The 20,042-nt window shown below is 41.2% G+C and overlaps 1 protein-coding gene across 1 annotated transcript in view; it reads left to right on the top strand.

The window, feature by feature from the left end:
• Nucleotides 1-17,572, top strand: part of OPTN (optineurin) — a 40,430-nt gene extending 22,858 nt beyond the window's left edge. Inside the window, exons 9-16 of the mRNA XM_011968141.1 lie at nt 1,789-1,891; nt 3,694-3,809; nt 5,099-5,248; nt 5,621-5,714; nt 7,160-7,318; nt 11,453-11,583; nt 12,903-12,982; nt 16,016-17,572. Coding sequence (XP_011823531.1) covers nt 1,789-1,891; nt 3,694-3,809; nt 5,099-5,248; nt 5,621-5,714; nt 7,160-7,318; nt 11,453-11,583; nt 12,903-12,982; nt 16,016-16,137 — 955 coding nt within the window. The 3' untranslated portion in view covers nt 16,138-17,572. The remainder of the gene's footprint in view (nt 1-1,788; nt 1,892-3,693; nt 3,810-5,098; nt 5,249-5,620; nt 5,715-7,159; nt 7,319-11,452; nt 11,584-12,902; nt 12,983-16,015) is intronic.
• Nucleotides 17,573-20,042: the final 2,470 nt, after the last annotated feature.

Genomic DNA, 20,042 nt, shown 5'->3' with positions numbered 1-20,042 from the left:
GAGATCGCGCCACTGCACTTCAGCCTGGGAGACAGAGCTAGACTCCGTCTCAAAAAAAAAAAAGAATTTTGTAGTTTTATCTCTGACATTTAAGCCTGTGGTCCATTTTGAGTTTGTTTCCATGTATGTTGTGATATAGGAGTCCAACTTCATTAGACTCTCAGTTCTGTTTCATTGATCTATATGTCTGTCCTTATGCCAGCACCACAATGTCTTGAGTACTATAGCTTTGTAGTAAGTTTTGAAATCAGGAAGTGTATTAGCCCGTTTTCATACTGCTATAAAGAACCACCTGAGACTGGGTCATTTATAAAAGAAAGAGGTTTAACTGACTCACAGTTCAGCATGGCTAGGGAGGCCTTGGGAAACTTACAATTCTGGCAGAACACGAAGGGGAAGCAAGGCACCTGCTTCTCAAGGCGGCAGGAAGGAGAAGGAACACAGGAGGCCCTACCACACATTTATAAAACCATCAGATCTTGTGAGAACTCACTCACTATCACGAGAACAGCATGAGGGACCCTGCCCCTATGATTCAGTTACCTCCTCCTGGTCTCTCCCTTGACACATGGGGATTATGGGGATTACAATTCAAGATGAGATCTGGGTGGGGACACACAGCCTAACCATATGAGGAAGTGTGTGCCTTCCAACTTTGTTTTTCTTTTTAAAGACTGTTGGCTCTTCTGGGTTCTTTGCTGTTCCATAAGAATTTTAGGATCAGCTTGTTAATTTGTGAAAAAAGCCAGCTGGGGTCTTACTAGGGATTGCATTGTATCCCCAAAGCATTTGAGGAGAATTGCCATCTTCAGGATTGTGTCATCTGCAGAGATAGACTTGCTTCTTCTTTTCCAGTATGAATGCCTTTTACTTCTTTTTCTTACCTGATTATCCTGTCAAAACAAACAAACAAAAAATGTTAAATAGAAATGTAGAGAGTAGGCATCCTTGTCTTGTTCCTAATCTTAGGGGGAAAGCTAAGGCCCCACCTTTGTCATCACTTTCAGAGGTTCCTGGTGTCACTCATGCTTGAGTGTCCTGGAGTTCCCACATTGTGAATCTGGTTGCTTCTTGGCTTTCCCTACTGTTGGCTCACAGGTTGGCCTTCTTGGGCTGGTAAGGCCCCACTCAGACCTATTCCTACTTTCCATTCCATATTTTCCTACTATTATTTCCTCTCCCTTTTTCTTTGGTCCTGTAGGCACATAGCTTTTTGAAAGTCCTTTTAGTAGAGTTTGGGCTGGGAAAAAAATTATATGCATACATTCAACCCATTATCTTTAACCACAGTCTCTCTTGTTTCATTTGGATTGGGATGGCTTCCTGTGGTTATGATTTGGTGTTAAGAATGGTGTTACTTCTTTTGTTGTTGTTTATTCGGTGACTTTTAAACTTAGCTATGTCCTAAAAGGAAAAGTCTTTCCTTCTCTACTGAATTCTTATAAATGAGATACCATGTTCATGGAAAACACATGCATCCACGTGTGTAAACACACACAAAAACAATTTCAAAAACATTGCTGTATAGTACAGTTCCATGAAAACAGATGGTGTTCAAGATGAGTTACAATTGCCTTTTACCTCTGTGTGTATTCATCTGTGAATCAATTCTAGCCAATTTTAGGATGAAAAATAAAACTAATGCTAATATAGTGAATGTGTAGAGATTTTGAAAACCCCTGATCCTTTATCCCAGTTGTAAACAATGTTCTTTTTAGTGCTTCTGTAATTGCTATTTCTCTTAAAGCCAAGGAGAAAGTAACTTTTCTACCTTCTGTGATTTTCCAGAGTTTCAGATTTTGAAAAGAAAGCAAGTAATCGCTCTGAGATTGAAACCCAGACAGAGGGGAGCACAGAGAAAGAGAACGAGGAAGAGAAAGGCCCAGAGACTGTGAGTCCTAAGATTCCACGGCCACTGTCACACCCACACACACAAGAATAGTCCAGCCACTGAATTCAAATCTCATGATGTGTTATTTGCTTTAGAAATGTAGAAATCATGTTGATGTTGAATATTATCTATCTATTCCTTTTATATTTCCTTGTCCTGGTCTGTGTCAATTGTAGCAAGATGTATTTCTTTTTTTTTTTTTTTTTTTTTTGAGACAGAATCTCACTCTGTCACCAGGCTGGAATGCAGTGGCACGATCTCAGCTCACTGCAACCTCCACCTCTCGGGTCCAAGCAGTTCTCCTGCCTCAGCCTCTCAAGTAGCTGGGATTACAGGCACCTGCCACCATGCCCGGCTAATTTTTGTATTTTTAATAGAGACAGGGTTTCACCATGTTGGTCAGGATGGTCTCGATCTCTTGACCTCGTGATCCTCCCACCTCAGCCTCACAGAGTGCTGGGATTACAGATGTGAGCCACCGCGCCTGACTGTGAGATGTATTTCTATCAGTATTCTACAAAACCATTTCCTATGTCTCTTCTTGACTGATTTCTTCTCCTCAGTCCTTCAATGAAGAAGCCTACTGTATGAAAAAGGAATTTTGTCCACTTTATAACGAGATAATTTGAGGATATGACTCAGAAATGTGAGGGAGAATTGAAAGATTTGGGTTCTATCCCTTTACTGGTTTGAATAAAGTAGTTCGAAAGAGAAAGGTTCAGTGTTGTCTTGTTCAGTATTGTCTGGTAATTGAGAGGTGCCTTTGAGTCTGCAGAGTCTTCAGCTTAGGGAAGTTAATGAAGCCGTGAAGGTTGATGGCCATAGTGGTGCACGTGAAAGGCATTTACATAAAATACTCACTTTAGGTAGTTAATTTATTCAACAAATATGTACGTTGAATGCCTACCATATTCCAGGAGATTGAGACCTTACTGTTGAAAGGAGAGAGAACATTTAGAAAACAGATGAAGAGACCACCAGTGAATAATAGTTCTCTGTTTGACTAAAACTAATTCAGCAGCTAGTAGCAGGGAAGTGTGGTCTTTCAAGGCATCAGAAACTCATTTACAAAAATTATAGAGCTTCCAGGAAAAAGACTGCACAACAAAAATAGTTGAGTAAACTAGAAACATACACTGGGAAGGGAGTATGGGGGCAAGTTGTTAGCTGGATAGATAGGACTATGCTTTGACACCTCTGTGGTCTGTGATCTCTGAACCTGGAATAGGGGGTTTTTTTGGAAACGGAGTCTCGCTCTGTCGCCCAGGCTGGAGTGCCGTGGCGCGATCTCAGCTCACTGCAAGCTCCGCCTTCCAGGTTCACACCATTCTCCTGCCTCAGCCTCCCGAGTAGCTGGGACTACAGGTGACCACCACCATGCCCGGCTAATTTTTTATAGTTTTAGTAGAGACTGGGTTTCACCGTGTTAGCCGGGATGGTCTCAATCTCCTGAACTTGTGATCCACCCGCCTCGGCCTCCCAAAGTGCTGGGATTACAGGCGTGAGCCACCGTGCCTGGCCAGGGTTCATTTTAATAGCGGTAAAGTCATTATCACAGTGCATCCAAATTGATTAGTTCATGCTTTATTAGGAAACAGAAGTTACCCAAAGCTTAGCAAACTAAGTACCAAGTATCCAAAACATTCTTTTCCTACACGATGTTTGGGGTATTGTCAAAGTTGAATCAGTTCACCAACCAGGCTTAATTGGCTGCTAATGGCTCAGACTGTCTTCTCCCAAAGAGGTTTGTTTAATCTCTGATGATAATTGTCTACATATGTTTGGAATTTCCCGTATGGTAGGTTGGAAGCGAAGTGGAAGCATTGAACCTTCAGGTGACATCTCTGTTTAAGGAGCTTCAAGAGGCTCATACAAAACTCAGTGAAGCCGAGCTAATGAAGAAGAGATTTCAAGAAAAGTAAGAATGCGAGAGCAGTTTTATCCTCCTTTGAAATGCACATTTTTACAAAGTATACTAAAGACATAGATTTTTTTACTATATTATAACTAAAAGAAAAACAGACACCTAATTAAAATATGAATTCAGAAAATACTAATGTTCCAGTTAATGTGTGAACATGAAATACTTGTAATATGAGGGGATGGGGACTGGAGAACTTGAATTCTACCTCTTAGGGGTATTTGTTAAATGTAGGAGCCTGTGTGAGATCTCTACAAAGCTGTGAGCTAATTTTCCTGTTTTTGACTTAAGCCGAGGACAGTGACGTGAATAAGCATAAAGAAAGATGAAAAGAGCATAAAGCTCTTGAGTGACATTTATTTATTTGGAAAAAGGTCATTTTCAATTCATCATTTCAATCAGTTAATTATTTCAGGCTAACATGTAGATTGAGAGTTTGGCATTTTCTTGTTTCTCTTGATGTAAGAAGTTACCCAAAACTTAGCAAACCTAAGTTGATGTTGTTCGATTGGATTCATTGGCAAACATGTTTCTAGCCCAATACGGAAGTGTGTGTGTTTTCTTGAGGTTATAATTCCCAACACTGTAGTATTATGGTAACGTGGCAGCTACAATTAAGGACTTTGGACAAACAGACCTAGATTTGACATGTGGGTCTACAACTTATTTGTGTTGGGCAAGGTATTTATTTCACTTCTCTGCGCCTGTCTTGTCATTTGGAAATTGTGTGTTCTAATTTCTTCTATATACATTGTGTTAAATGGTATGTCTAATGCGCTGGGCATTAATGCTTTGTGCGTAACTGTCATTTATTTGTATTATATTGAAATTCTCTTTCTGATCTTTAAGAAGACTTAAGGGAACTTCCTTTTTCCCTTATTGAATCTTTGTCAGAAACTAAAGTCTTTGCAATGGACAGAACCTGTAACTTTTTTTTAATATAAAAGATATCTATGCATCACTACATGAGAAGCACCTTTAGCTAATTACTACTCTGGTCTGTGTTTAATACTAAAGATGTATCTGTATGACTAGTTACAACAATTATTCAAAGAGGACAGTACTGCCTGTGAGCTTAGATCTGTACTTTTTGATGTTTAGGCGTAAGGGTTCAGAAATATGGTCAGGTCTAGTAAAGAAGCAAGGAGGATTATGTATTTTATTTTGCATTCATAAACCCTACAGCCCTAAAATTCTTGTATTGTACATAACCTTGGGATTTGTTTAAAAGCCACTGAGTCAGAAAGGAGCCTTGTTTATCCTCATGAAACCTTGACCTTTCTTAGGTGTCAGGCCCTTGAAAGGAAAAATTCTGCAACTCCATCAGAGTTGAATGAAAAGCAAGAGCTTGTTTATACTAACAAAAAGTTAGAGCTACAAGTGGAAAGCATGCTCTCGGAAATCAAAATGGAACAGGCTAAAACGGAGGATGAAAAGTGAGTATGCCGAGTCAGAAGGGCGGCGACGGGGCAGAGGAGGGAGAATCGCCTTTTTATACGGATTGGAATTCGGATTTGAGAATCAATTTTTAAAAATTTCTTTTTCACTTATCTGAAGGAGTCCTAGGAGACTTCTCAGAGGGGATAAAGCTTAAAAGTATTGTCATAATAAAATGATGCTGATTGTTTGCACTCTGTCTTGATCTTTCAGAAAATATTTTTTTTGAGAGTAAGAAATGCTAGTAGGTGGTGGGATGATAAAGGTAGGCGAGATTTTTCTACTTGAGTGTTCAGAAGGTTGGGAGGCAAAACTATAAGTTTCTATGACATTTTCCCCAGGATTCCATTTTTTTATATCTTTTTTAATAGGTCCAAATTAGCCATGCTACAATTGACACACAACAAGCTTCTTCAAGAACATAATCATGCATTGAAAACGATTGAGGAGCTAACAAGAAAAGAGGTATTCACTGCAAAAAATTACTTCCATAGCCTAGTAATGAACAGAAACTGTTGAAGATTTTGTATATAAAATAGTTGCATGAATCCTTCACTAAGTCTGGTTTCAAAGGTTGTTTTCCAGCGTACCATTATTTCTTGCATCTAGGGTTTATACCTTCTGATGTTCCACTTATGTGTAATGTGCTTTATTGCATACGAAGACAGTGTTAATGTCCTGTGGTCAGGGATTAAGCACTTAGTGTTTCTAAGGGTAGGTTTGCAGGAGAGCTAAGAGCATGGGCTCCTCTGGGTAGGAAGGGCCATCCATTTTGTGGAACTATGCAAGGCCAGCGTGCCTGCTGTCAGTAAATTTGGGACCCTGGAATCATTAGCCAGCAGTTTAAATTCATAATAGTGGGCCAGGTGTGGTAGCTCATGCCTATAATCCCGGCACTTTGGGAGGCCAAGGCTGGGGGATCATTTGAACCCAGGGGTCTGAGACCAGCCTGGGCAACAGGGAGGCCCTATCTCTACAAAAAATAAAGAGTTAACCAAGTGTGGTGTTCGTGCCTGTGGTCCCAGCTCCTTGGGAGGCCGAGGCAGGAGGATCACTTGAGCCTAGGAGGTCAAGTCTGCAGTGAGCTGTGATCACGCAACTGCCCTCCAGCCTTTGGGACAGAGTGAGAACCTGTCTCTAAAAAAAGAAAAAAATTAAATAAATAAATTAGTAATAATGCCAGCATGGTGTGATAGTTTAGAGATCACAGAAGCTTGTGAATTAGAAGGAATCTCTGAATTTTTAGCCTTGTAAATATACTCTTTGTTTTTCATTTATTTTATTTTAGAGAGGGAGTTTTGCCATGTTGCCCAGAATGGTTTTGAACTCCTGAGCTTAGGCAATCCACGTGCCTCAGCCTCCCAAAGTGCTGGAATTACAGGTGTGAGCCATCGTGCCCAGCAGTTTGTCACTTATTTATTTAATAGAGTAGTGTTCCTCTCTTTGACCTAATAATTTTAAATTTAAAACATGTTTCTTTTTTCCACTGACTTCAGGCAGAAAGAGTAACAAGTGGAAAAATAACAGTATCAACAAGTCACAGCCTTATCAAGATTGGAGTTTGTTATGGTATCCCTGATTTTAGTGTTACCTTCTTGTTTCAGGAACTCATTATTTGCAAGCCACAACTTAAATACAACTTTCTGAATAAGTTAGCATTGCTGATTAACAGACTGGTTAGAGCTGATACATTTTTTTTTCCCCCATAGAGACAGATCTTACTATGTTGCCCAGGCTTGTCTCACACTCCTGGGCTCAAAGATCCTCCCACTCCAGCCTCTCAATTCCAGGCATAAGCTACCACACCTGGCCAGAGCTGATAATTAAAAAAATAAACCTTTTTCTAATATTTTACTGAAATAAGCAGAATTATTTCAAAACCATTCCTAGAATCAATGTTTCTTTTTCAGTCAGAAAAAGTGGACAGGGCAGTGCTAAAGGAACTGAGTGAAAAACTGGAACTGGCAGAGAAGGCTCTGGCTTCCAAACAGCTGCAAATGGATGAGATGAAGCAAACTATTGCCAAGCAGGAGGAGGACCTGGAAACCATGACCGTCCTCAGGGCTCAGGTGAGGCACCTTCTGAAACCCCAGCTGAGCGAGGCCAGCCCTGACTATATTCTCGCATGGGAAAGCGATGGTGTATAGAATGTTTATAATTTTCTATTGTTTACTTTTTTCACCTATGAATGTATGAAAACTTTAAAATGGAAACATTTGGAAAGTGTTCAGTGGATCTTATCCGTTCTGCATTTAATAGGTAGTTAGTTGGATTCTTTCCAGTCTGTGGCATTACGATTAATGTTGCTAAGACATTCCTGTGCATGTTGCTCTGTTCACATGTGGATGTTTTATATTTCTGTTGGCTACACACCTAGGAGTGGAGTCATTGGATCATAGGCTCTGCATGTTATTCACTTTTAACATGTAATGCGAAACCATTTCCCAAAGTGACTGGGCCAGTTTTCACTCCCATCGACAGAGTCTTCATGGCTCTACATCTTACCAACACTTCTATTATCAGTCGTTTTCCTTTAACCACTCTGGGGGGTATGTAGTGGTATCTCATTTAATTTGCATTTCCCTGATGACTAATGGGAATGAGTCCTTTTTCAAGTGTTTTTGGCCTTTGAAGTATCCTCTTTTGTGAAGTGCCTGATCAAGCCTGCCTATTTTTTTTTCTTTTTTTTTTTTTCTTTTTTTGGTTCAGTTTTTGAGACACAGTCTTGCTCTATCACCCAGGCTGGAGTGCAGTGGTGTGATCTCGGCTCGCTGCAACCTCTGCCTCCTGGGTTCAGGCGATTCTTCTGCCTCAGCCTCCCATGTAGCTGGGACTACAGGCACGTGCCAACATTCCCGGCTAATTTTTGTATTTTTAATAGAGATGGGGTTTCACCACGTTGGCTAGGCTGGTCTCAAACTCCCGACCTCAGGTGATCCGCCCACTTCCACCTCCCAGAGTGCTGGGATTACAGGCATGAGCCACTGTGCCTGGCCTGGCTTTTTAAAAAAATGTAATGACTTCTGTATATACTGCACATATAAGCCCTTGTCAGTTATTTTTGCCTTTTCGCTCTCCTAAAGGTGTGATTTGAGGAACAAAAGTTCTTAGTTTTAAGGTAGTCCAGTATATCAGCCTTCTCATTTATGATTAGTACTTTTTGTGTCCTGTTTAAGAAACTTTTATTAGTCCAAGGCCAGGAAGATACTCCCTCTGTTGTCTTCTAAAAAATTTGTTGTTTTACCTTTTACATTAAGATGTACAAACCACTTTAAATTGGCTCTTGTGTATAGAAAGTGAGGTAAGGGTAAATATTTATTTTTTTCCTATATGAATATCCAGTTAACTTGGTACCATTTAAGCCATCTTTTCGTAAGTGCTCTGCTGCCCTCTTCATCATAACTTGTGTCAACATGTGCATGAGTCTGTTTCTGGATTGTGTTCTATTTTATTGATCTACTCATATATCTTTGCTCTGGTACTATGCTGTCTTATTATAAAGCATCAAACTTCTTTTTTTTTTTTTTTTTTTTTTTTTTTTTTTTGAGACAAGAGTCTAGCTCTGTCACCAGGCTGGAGTGCAGTGGCGCGATCTCGGCTCACTGCAACCTCCACCTCCCAGCTTCAAGCCATTCTCCTGCCTCAGCCTCCTGAGTACCTGGGACTACAGGTGTGCGCCACCACGCCCAGCTAATTTTTGTATTTTTAGTAGAGATGAGGTTTCACCATGTTGGCCAGGATGGTCTCGAACACTTGACCTCATGATCCACCCACCTCAGCCTCCCAAAGTGCTGGGATTACAAGCGTGAACCACTGTCCCAGCATCAAATTGAATGGCTGGATCATAAGTTAGGTCCATTTTCCAGTTAAATAAATATTACCAAGCTGTCTTCCAAAAATGCCTAACCAAAATTATACTCTCACCAAAAGATAAGTACTCCTATGTCCTCATATTCTTGTATTATTTTAAAAACCTTGGCCAATCTGATGAAGGTAAACATGTTATTTTTTAATATACTAATGTCAGCAGTTTGGTATTCCCTACGTATAGACTCATTATCACCAACTACCCAGAGTAGCTGATGCCTGTGAAATGCAGGCAGTTGACTGGTACTTACAGCTTTAATAGCACCTCAGCCTGCATTCTCAGCTCTTCAGAGCATTTCCTTGCTTGGGTAACTCATGTTATGGGGTTCTTCCACTCTTCTGCGGTCATGTATTTTCGCCCATTTTAGACATAGACATTTGTTTTCTCTTGATGGATACTCTTGCTCATTCATTCAATAACTCCTTTTTTTTTTTTTCTTGAGACGGAGTCTTGCTCAGTCACCCAGGCTGGAGCGCAGTGGTGCAATCTTGGCTCACTGCAAGCTCCGCCTCCTGGGTTCACGCCATCCTCCTGCCTCAGCCTCCCAAGTAGCTGGGACTACAGGTGCCCGCCACCACACCCGGCTAATTTTTTGTCTTTTTTTTAGTAGAGACAGGGTTTCACCATGTTAGCCAGGATGGTCTCAATCTCCTGACTTCGTGATCCACCCGCCTTGGCCTCCCAAAGTGCTGGGATTACAGGCCTGAGCCACTGTGCCCGGCCCAATAACTCCTTTTTTGAGCACTCATAATATGTCAAACACTGTTCTTACTGCCGGGGATATAGGAATGGACAAAACAAAGACTCTATTCTTACTGGCTCAAAGCTAGTAAGTGATAGAAGTGAGACTAAATCGAATTTAAGTCATACTCCGAAACACCCGTGATCCATCACCGACACTGTGAGATGCTGAACCACTCACAATTGACAGGAAATCCCTTAAAATGATCTCTTTATTACACACTTTTAAGTAACTATAGTTTTGATAGAATATTTAGATTTTTATTAATTTTACTTTTAAAATAATAGATAATAATTTATATCTCAGAACCAGCAAATTTGAAAAGCAAATTTTAAACATGGAAAGTTAAAAATTAGTATTAAATTCCAATACCAATGGAACAGTTCACTCAGTTAGCTGACATCATTAAATATTAAAGCACTATTAAGTGTTTTGTTATTTATAATTTTAAAACAATTATTTGATTTTTAAAATGTGTTGTTTTGTTTTGTTTTGAGGCAGGGTCGCACTCCTGTCACCCAGGCTGGAGTGCAGTCGCATGATCGTGCTTTAGTAACTGCAGCCTGAATTTCCTGGGCTCAGGGGATCCTCGTGCCTCAGCCTCCTGAGTAGCTGGAACTACAAGTGCATGCCATCATGCCCAGCTAATTTTTTGTATTTTTAGTAGAGATGAGGTTTTGCCGTGTTGCCCAGGCTGTCAGCAGGAGGCCTCAGTTCCTCACCATGTGGTCCCCTCCAGAGGGATGCTTGGGTGCCCTCATGTCGTGACAGCTAGCTTCCCCCAAAGCAAGTGATCCACCAGAGAGCAAGGAGTGACAGTGTCTTTTGTGACCTAGTCTCAGAAGCCATACACCATCACTTCTGCAGTGTCCTAGAGGTTACACAGGTTGGCCTTATTCACTGTGAGAGGGAAACATACAAGATGATGCATACCCAGAGGCAAGGATCACTGGAGCCATCTTAGGAGGCTGGTGACCACACAGGGGACGTGGATTGAATATGGAAAAGTCCATGGGAAATGGTCTTCTGTCAGGTTCAAATGCTGATTTGGCCGCTTAACAAATTTTCCCAAGATGAAGAGCCATTAAGTTTGTAAAATGAGGATAGCAATTCTATATTCTCAGGATTTTTCTTAAGGTAAAGTAAGATAGTAAATGTAAAGCACCCAACATAGGACCTCACACGTTTGGAATTTAATAAATAGCATCTATTTGTGATGATTATTCTTTTAAATTTAGCTTAAGACCAGCCTTCATAAATACACCTGGCAGAATGAATAAACCATTTACTGTATTAAGTTGATCCTGAATTGTTTATTATCTAAAAGTCCAGATAATTTTGCTGAATTAATGGTACCTACAGTATTTAAACTACCTATATCTGTGCAGTTGCAGGATTTGTGGTGTTTAAAGCACACACACAAACACAACTTGTATCTGCTATTGGAATGTACCTGGAAAGTCATGGTCATTATACTGTTTTCTCACAGGATGATGCATCTGTGATACAGCACTACCGCCTCATGGCATAAACACTATAGAGAATCTGCATTCCTCTAGGTACTAACTTCTGTATCTTTTTTTCCTCTAACAGATGGAAGTTTACTGTTCTGATTTTCATGCTGAAAGAGCAGCGAGAGAGAAGATTCATGAGGAAAAGGAGCAACTGGCATTGCAGCTGGCAGTTTTGCTGAAAGAGAATGATGCTTTCGAAGATGGAGGCAGGTAAGGAAAAGAGAGGAGGACCCAGAGCTCACATCAGCATGGCTGGAGATGGGGTGGCTGTCAAAAGACACTCCTGATTTGAACTATAAGAATAGCTCGGCATCAGTTGAGGCTGCAATGAGCTGTGTTCGCACCACTACACTCCAGCCTGGGTGACAGAGCAAGTCCCCTGTCTGAAAAATAAATAATAATTGCTTCACTTACGCCTCATGTGACCATGTTCCCAACACTTAGTTTTTCTTACAGGAAAGCTTGACAGAGACTTGTGGGAGCTTGATCAAGCGCCCTGCTTTTCGATAAGCAAGGATTTTGATTTTTAAAATGTTGTGTTGTTTTGTTTTGTTTTTTGAGGCAGGGTCTCACTCCTGTCACCCAGGCTGGAGTGCAGTGGCATGATCATGGTTCACTGCAGCCTCAGCTTCCTGGGCTCAGGTGATCCTCGTGCCTCAGCCTCCCGAGTAGCTGGAACTGCAAGTGCATGCCATCATGCACTTGTAACAATAATGTCGAGTGTCCCGGTGAGCTTATCTTGCCATTGTCATGGATGAAATATTCATAGCACTTTAAATTCCTGAATATACTTTTAAAAATACTGCCAAAAATTACTTCTGACTTTTAGAAATTTATTTTGAGAAAGTTATAAAACACAGCAAAATACAGAGAATAAAATAACAGACTCTACTATGTACTCCATCCTGCATTGACAGCTGCTTGTATTTGCTCCAAGTATTTTTTTTATTAAAGGAAAAGGGGAGTTGTAGATAGAGTTGAAGTCTCCTTTGTTCCCCATCCATCATTATATCCCTTTCTTCCTTTACCTTGTGCTGTTAGGAATTTGGTGGATAGCTTCCCCATCTGTTTTATACTTTTACATATCTCTCACACACACCCCTAAATCACATTTCAAAACCAGATAATATTGATTTCTCTGTGTTTAAGTTACAAAATGATCACTATAGGTATTGTTCTCTACATACATAATATTGTGATTTTGAGCTCTCTGTTGATATGTGCAGATGTAATTTATTATACTTCATTGCTGTGAGTATTTTGATTCATAAGTATGCCACTTCTTTCTAATCTGTTTCCTATTGATGACAGTTGGGTTATTTCCTGATTTTTTTAACCGTGATTATTTACTTTCACAACGTAGTCTCCCAGCGCCAATAGTATTTAACACTAGAATTAGTCTGGTTTTTATGAACCTTGGCAGTGTAGTTTGAGTCTTCTTTCCCCTACTTCTGTTGACTGTCTGCTCACCGTTGTCATGTTTCGGGGTTGTAGAACATCACACGTCGTGTTGCTTTTCATCCCGGCAGGCAGTCCTTGATGGAGATGCAGAGTCGTCATGGGGCGAGAACAAGTGACCCCGACCAGCAGGCTTACCTTGTTCAAAGAGGTAAGTCCTGTGTGATCCTGGATTTCCAGGAAATAGCTATCCTATGAAAAAGATGCTTGAAGAAAACTTCCACTTCATTCTCTACAATGGATTCCAAATCAAGGCACCAAAAATACAGCACCCGTCAGTCTCATTTCCACAGCTCTTCTATCTCCCTCCATTACCCACCAAATCCCGACCAGACCCTTCACCCTGCCAGAGGGTGCCTGGCACAGCCACACTTTTTCTTTTTTTTTTTTTTTTTGAGACAGAATCTCGCTCTGTTGTCCAGGCTGGAGTGCAGTGGCGAGATCTCAGCTCACTGCAACCTCTGCTTCCTGGGTTCAAGCGATTCTCCTTCCTCAGCCTCCTGAGTGGCTGGAATTACAGGTGTGCGTTGCCACACCCTGCTAATTTTTGTATTTTTAATAGAAATGGGGTTTCACCGTGTTGACCAGGCTGGTCTCGAACTCCTGACCTCAACTGATCTGCCTGCCTCGGCCTCCCAAAGTACCAGGATTACAGGCGTGAGCCACTGTGCCCGGCCTACAGCCACACTTTTAAACCGTGTCTCCCTCTGTTCTCTTACAGATATTAGCCAGACTGAATCATCCCCTTGAACTTGTCCTAAGAGCCTGTGTTTGCTTGTATTTGTGCCCTTCACATAGACGCCCTTTTCTTATGCATATTCCTGTCTTCCTCCAGTCTCTTTCTGGTGACCTCTTACCCCATCTTTAAAATCCATTTCAAACTCCATCTCCATGAACTGTTTCCATTTTGAACTTCCAAAGTACTTTATTCCTCTATGTTGGTATCGATCTGCTGTTTTACAGGTGTTTTTGTGTTCTAGGTAGATATTTAAGTACTTTATTTTTATTTCTGTTTTTATTTTGAGACAGGGTCCTACTCTCTTGCCCAGGCTGGAGTGCAGTGGCATGGTCGTGGATCACTGCAACCTCCACCTCCCAGGTTCTAGCGATTCTCCTGCCTCAGCCTCCCAAGTAGCTGGGATTACAGGTGCACGCCACCACGCCTGACTAATTTTGGTATTTTCAGTTGAGACAGAGTTTCGCCATGTTGGCCAGGCTGGTCTCGAACTCCTGACCTTAGGTGATCCACCCACCCCAGAGAGGTCTCCCAGAACAGAATGTACCTTCTCAGAAGCAGAGGCAGTGGTTTCATTTATTCAGCAGATACTTTTGAGTCCTTCAGGATGTGCAAGAGGCTCTGCTTATGCTGGGAGTCAGACAGCAGAGGCAGCCCTGGATCCTGACCCCTCTTGTCTGGCAGTGGGGTGATTAGAAAGCTCCCTGCTTTAGAAATCATGCTTTATGATTAATACATATAACTTCAGAAATGCTTCTTAAGGCTGCTGAACACAATCTCAAATATTCATACATGTTACTACATCCAAGTAATGTACTTAGAAGCAAATAAAGGTTGCCTCCAAAAACAAACATTTTGAGGGCCAAACCAAAGTCTGGGCTGAGACCAAAAAACCAAGATGGTTTGCGTTGGTCCAGAAAGATCAGAACAGAGAGATGCCTGGGAACCAGAAATAATTTCCTGCAGTTTGTATGGAACCAGGACCTAGCTAGAGTCAGGACTTATTTCAGACATGCTCTGATTGAGGCTTGAACCTCAGTACTACTCCAAAACTTGGGGAAATGACAGGGTGCGTTGTTCCATCATTCCTCCTTGTTAACTTTACGTAGATAACTCCTGTTCATTCTCAAGGCCCCTCTCAAGTTAATCGGTCTCATCTAGGAGGACTTTCTGCACCAAGATCTAAACTAGGGGCCCTTCCCTTTCTCCCATGGACGCCCTTGCACCTAACACTCACCTGGCTAACACTCGTGCCTAACACCTTGCCGCGCCACTGCTGCCACATCTCCTGCCCGGCTTCTCCACCACGTCTGTCTCCCAGCACATGGCAGTGTCTCTATACATCCCAGAGGACTCAAAAGTGTCTGCTGAACAAATGAGATGATTGCCTCTGCTTCTGGGAAGGTACACTCTGTTCTAGGAGACCTCTCCTGGGCTCTGTGGATTTCTTTCTCCACATTCCCTCCCTCTTTTGCTTATATCCTCATTTATCCCTTTTCTTCTCTCAGATATCCTAGTATTTACTAGAACATGCATTGTCCTGTACCTAGAACTGAAACCGTGTATTTTCACATACCTTGAAACTGGAATACAGTTTAAATCCTAAGAGAATGCACCAATACACCTGTAATCCCGGTACATGGGAGACTGAGATGGGAGGATCAGTTGAGGCCAGGAGTTCAGAACCAGCCTGGGCAACATAGTGAGATCCCATCCCTACAAAAATTTTAAAAACTAGCCTGCTGTGGTGGCATGTGCCTATAGTCCCAGCTATTCAGGAAGCTGAGGCAGGAGGGTCACTGGATCCCAGGAGTTAGAGGTTGCAGTGAGCTATGATTGTGCCACTGCACTCTAGCCTGAGAGTCAGAGTGAGACTCCATCTGTCAAGAAAAAAAAAAAGAAAAGAAAAGAAAAAAAATCCTAAAACAGGCCAGGCACGGTGGCTCACGCCAGTAATCCCAGCACTTTGGGAGGCCGAGGTGGGCGGATCACGAGGTCAGGAGTTCAAGACCAGTCTGGCCAACATGGCAAAACCCCGTCTCTACTAAAAATACAAAAATTAGCTGGGCGTGGTGGCGCACACCTGTAATCCAGGCTACTCAGGAGGCCAAGGCAGGAGGATCACTTGAACCCGGGAGGCGAAGGTTGCAGTGAGCCAAGATCGTGCCACTGCACTCCAGCCTGGATGACAGCGAGACTCTGTCTCGAAGAAAAAAAAAAAAAAACCTAAAATAATAGGGAAGCAGGTATCATTTGGAGAGATTTTTCTCTATATGCATCATGATGACTTCAGTTAAAGACCAAACACCTGGGCTCATGTCCCACTACATATTGAATACAAAGTTGAACTGATGTTAAAACTCACCGTCTGTTCTTCAAGTGAAACAAACAAAACTGCCTGCAAAATGGAACTAATGGAATGATATTTCATGTCCTACTTACTCACAGGAGCTGAGGACAGGGACTGGCAGCAACAGCGGAATATTCCGATTCATTCCTGCCCCAAGTGTGGAGAGGTTCTGCCTGACATAGACACGCTACAGATTCACGTGATGGACTGCATCATTTAGGTGTTGATGTGTCACCTCCCCAAAACTGTTGGTAAACGTCAGATTTTTTCCTCCAAGAGTTGTCCTTCTGTGTTATTTGTTTTTCACTCAAATATTTTACCTCGTTATTATTGTTTTAAAAGAAAGAAAACAGTCTGGGTGCGCTGGCTCATGCCTGTAATCCCAGCACTTTGGGAGACCGAGGTGGGTGGATCACTTGGGGTCAGGAGTTTGAGACCAGCCTGGCCAACATGGTGAAACTCTGTCTCTACCAAAATTACAAAAATTAGTCGAGCGTGGTGGTGCACGCCTGTAGTCCCAGCTACTCGGGAGGTTGAGGCAGGAGAATTGCTTGAACCCGGGAAGTGAAGGTTGCAGTGAGCCGAGACGACACCGCTGCACGCCAGCCTGGGTGACAGAGCGCGACTCCGTCTCAGAAAAAAAAAAAAAAGAAAGAAAGAAAACGTACCTGTTCTACGTAAAACACCTTTGGTGGAGTTCCATCAACTCGCAAAGTAAAATCCTTACCTACCACTCTTCTGATAATAACTTTAATATTTTTTATGTTTGGTTGATGCCAGCAGCTGCACTGCTCATGCAGTTAGCTAGCATGTGACATCATGCGACAAAGTTCATGTAGTTAGACGGAAGAAACCTCACTGATTAATTTTAAGAACCTTTTAGGGATGCAGGAACAATGAAGTGGCCACAGATTTAATCAAGAAAAATGTTTTTGAAGCATTTTTAAAAATGAACTATATTGTTATTTTTCTTCATTTAAAATGGATCTATTGGAGGTTATGTGTATATGTTGTAGTTTTATTGCAGCCACGATAATTGTACCGAAGTTTTCACATAGGCACTGTGAACCTTTACTTAATATCACAACAAGTGAAAAAATATTGGCATCGATGAAATAGATAACATTGACCTCACTGGATCTCTTTACCCATTCACAGTGTAAAGAAGTTACCTTCATTCTTTCATTGTACCTGCAGGCCTATGGGCTTGTACAGTAAATAATTAATTTCTAAAAAGAACAGCTGCCTATTTTCTTCCTAGGTTAGGTTATATCTTCATAATCACAAGAATTAGTGATTGCAAAATAAAATTTTGCTTATGAATCTTTTACATTGTTTATATATGATTAATATCATCATGTGTATATTTTCTGTATTAAACTCATTTGGCTTCCTTTAAGCTGAATACTTAGTCATATATCTTTCATTAGTTCTATGAATATGAGCAAATCCCTTTACTAGAGCCCATTATGTGCTGCTTGAATTAGAAGTCATCCTTGCTGAGAAGGTGAATAGGTAGGGATTTGCCTTGTTTTGTAAGTCTACAATTTGCCAAGAGTGAATAACACTGGACCAGCTGTAAAAGTAAACAGTGTATTTATGCATTGAGACACTAAAGCATTTAAGAGAAAATTAAAAGATCTCTTTTGTTTAAATTTGTCCTAAGAATCTCTCCTAGACAAACGTGACTATACACACACACTTCAATAAGAATCAAAACAGTTCATTATATCTTCATGCCGAGAGAACACATGATACAAATTCAACGGCAATTTCGATTAAACGAGTCCCCTATCACACCTCAGGGAGAATGGGAGAATATTTGTCAAAGACATTTCTAAAGTAACTCTGACATTTTTACTTTTCTTTGTTATGGTTTCTAATGTAAATTTTTTCCCTTATCATCTTATACTGGAGGAAATACATTTCTTTAGTCTCCTAAATAGAGAAGGAAACCAAATGGTTTCACATTTAAAGTTGTTGGACATAATCCTTTTACTTTGTTCAAGTCGAAATATCCAGCCAATCCAGCTCTGAAATAATAACATGAATAGACTTACTAAGCTTGTGACCAAATCGTTTGTTTAATAGTTGGAAGAATTACAAATGAAGGCAATTTCATGTAGTCAGTTTAAATTAAGGCTGTTGTTTCCAGCTTGGTAAATAGCTTATAAACTCTCTGCACATCTTACCTCATTTATTTAGTCTGCTATCCCTTCAAAGTCTCTGTTCCATGTGACCAGTTAACTATACCTCCTCGGAATTTTATGTCTGTGTGTGGTAAAAACACATAGTTGAAGATTGCACTCTTAACAAGTTTATGTCTATCCTGGATAGTATTGTTAACTGTGTGCACATTGTTGTTCAGCAGATCTCTAGAACTTTTTCATCCTGCATGAATGAAACTCTCCACCCATTGAACTGCAGCCCCCGTTCTCCCCTCCCCAGTCCCTGGCAACCACCACTCTCCTTTCTGCTTCTATGAGTTTCACTACTTTACATACCTCCTATAAGTGGAATTACATAGTATTTTTCCTTCTGTAGCTGACTTATTTCATTTAACATAGCTCCCTCATTCAAAGCATAACTTCCTGGATGAAGGTTTCAAGCAAAAGCACCTGGGAAATCAGGCCTTTGCCACTCGTTTTCCCTTTACTACCCCCGCCAGGCCCCTGGTCCCGTGCCTCCACCTGCTGAGCACCGTTCCATTTGCTGACACTTTCGTGTTATCCTGGGAAACATAAGGTAGAAGAGCCATGGGGACTCTGCTTGAGGGTGGTATAAGGTATCTGAAACCAAGCCTCTTCATTAACCCGATCCACATCACAGAGAGGCAACGTGGGTGCCCCTAGCCCAATGGCCGGGCTATTTGCTACACAATAATAGATTTCTTGTAAACCGTCAGCCTTCTGAGTAGCGGGCACCACAGGCTATTTTTTAAAAGAATTTTTTTGTAGAAATGGGGTCTCACAATGCTTCTCAGGCTGGTCTCAAATTTCTAGGCTCAAGCAGTCCTCCCGCCTCAGCCTCCCAAAGTGCTAGGATTATTGGTGTGAGAGGAATCCCTTTCTACCCTTGAAGATAAATCAAGCGATGATGAACTCCCTGAGCTTTATTTGCCTAGGAAAGTCTTTATTTCTCTTTCATTTTTGAAGGACAGTTTGACTGGACATAGTATGTCTTACTTGGCAGTTTGTCTCCTTCTGCACTGAATATATTATCTCCTTCTGGCCATCTGGCAAGGTTTCTGCTATGAAATCCACTGTTTTATGAAGGATCCCTTGTTCGTGACAAGTTGCTTTTTGATTTTGAAATGACTCAGTGTGGATATCTTTGGGTTCATTCTAGTTGGAGCCCTTCGGAATTCTCAAATCTGGATGTCTGTGTTCTTCCCCAGATTTGGGAAATTTTGAGCCATTATTTTTTTAAAGAAGCTTTCTGTCCCTTTTTCTATTTCTTCTTAAATTCCCATAGTGTTTATATTGGTCCACTTACTGGTGTCCCAGAAGTTCCTTAGACTTTTATCATTTTTAAATTATTTTTCCTTTTTGATCCACTGACTGGATCATTTCAGATAACCTGTTTCTGAGTTTACTCTTTCTTCTGCTTTGTCAAATCTGCTGTTGAACCCCTCTAATAAATTTTTCAATTTATTCTTCACTGCCAACATTTCTGTTTGGTTCTTTTTTATACTCTCTCTTTATGGATACTCTCATTTTGTTCATACACCATTTTCCTGAGCTCACTGAACATCTTTTGAATTTTTTTCAGGTTATTCATAGACCACTAGTTCTTGGGATCAGTCTCTAGAGATTTCATTTGCCTCTTTGGGCCATATTTTCACATGTTTCTTCATGTGTCTTGTGATTTTGTGTTGGGATCCATGTATTTGAAAAACAACTGTGTCTTCCAGTCTTTAGGGACTGACTTCATACAGGGAAAGATCTTTACTGATCATCTTGGCTAGAGATTCCGGGATCTCCCCGACCTCTTCCATAGATCCATCCCTCCAGACCTGTGCATGCAAATGTTCAAGTAGATTTGCTGGTCTCTTTTTTCCGAATCTGTAGCCTCTTGTTCCTTCTGGTGTCTGCCTGCAGCACTGCGTATTCCCTGGAGCTGCCA

This window comes from Mandrillus leucophaeus, unplaced genomic scaffold (genome assembly GCF_000951045.1).
Source record: "Mandrillus leucophaeus isolate KB7577 unplaced genomic scaffold, Mleu.le_1.0 Scaffold83, whole genome shotgun sequence".
NCBI lineage: Eukaryota > Metazoa > Chordata > Mammalia > Primates > Cercopithecidae > Mandrillus > Mandrillus leucophaeus.
The sequence above is the reverse complement of the archived record's forward strand: the minus strand, read 5'-3'. Positions and strand labels throughout refer to the sequence as shown.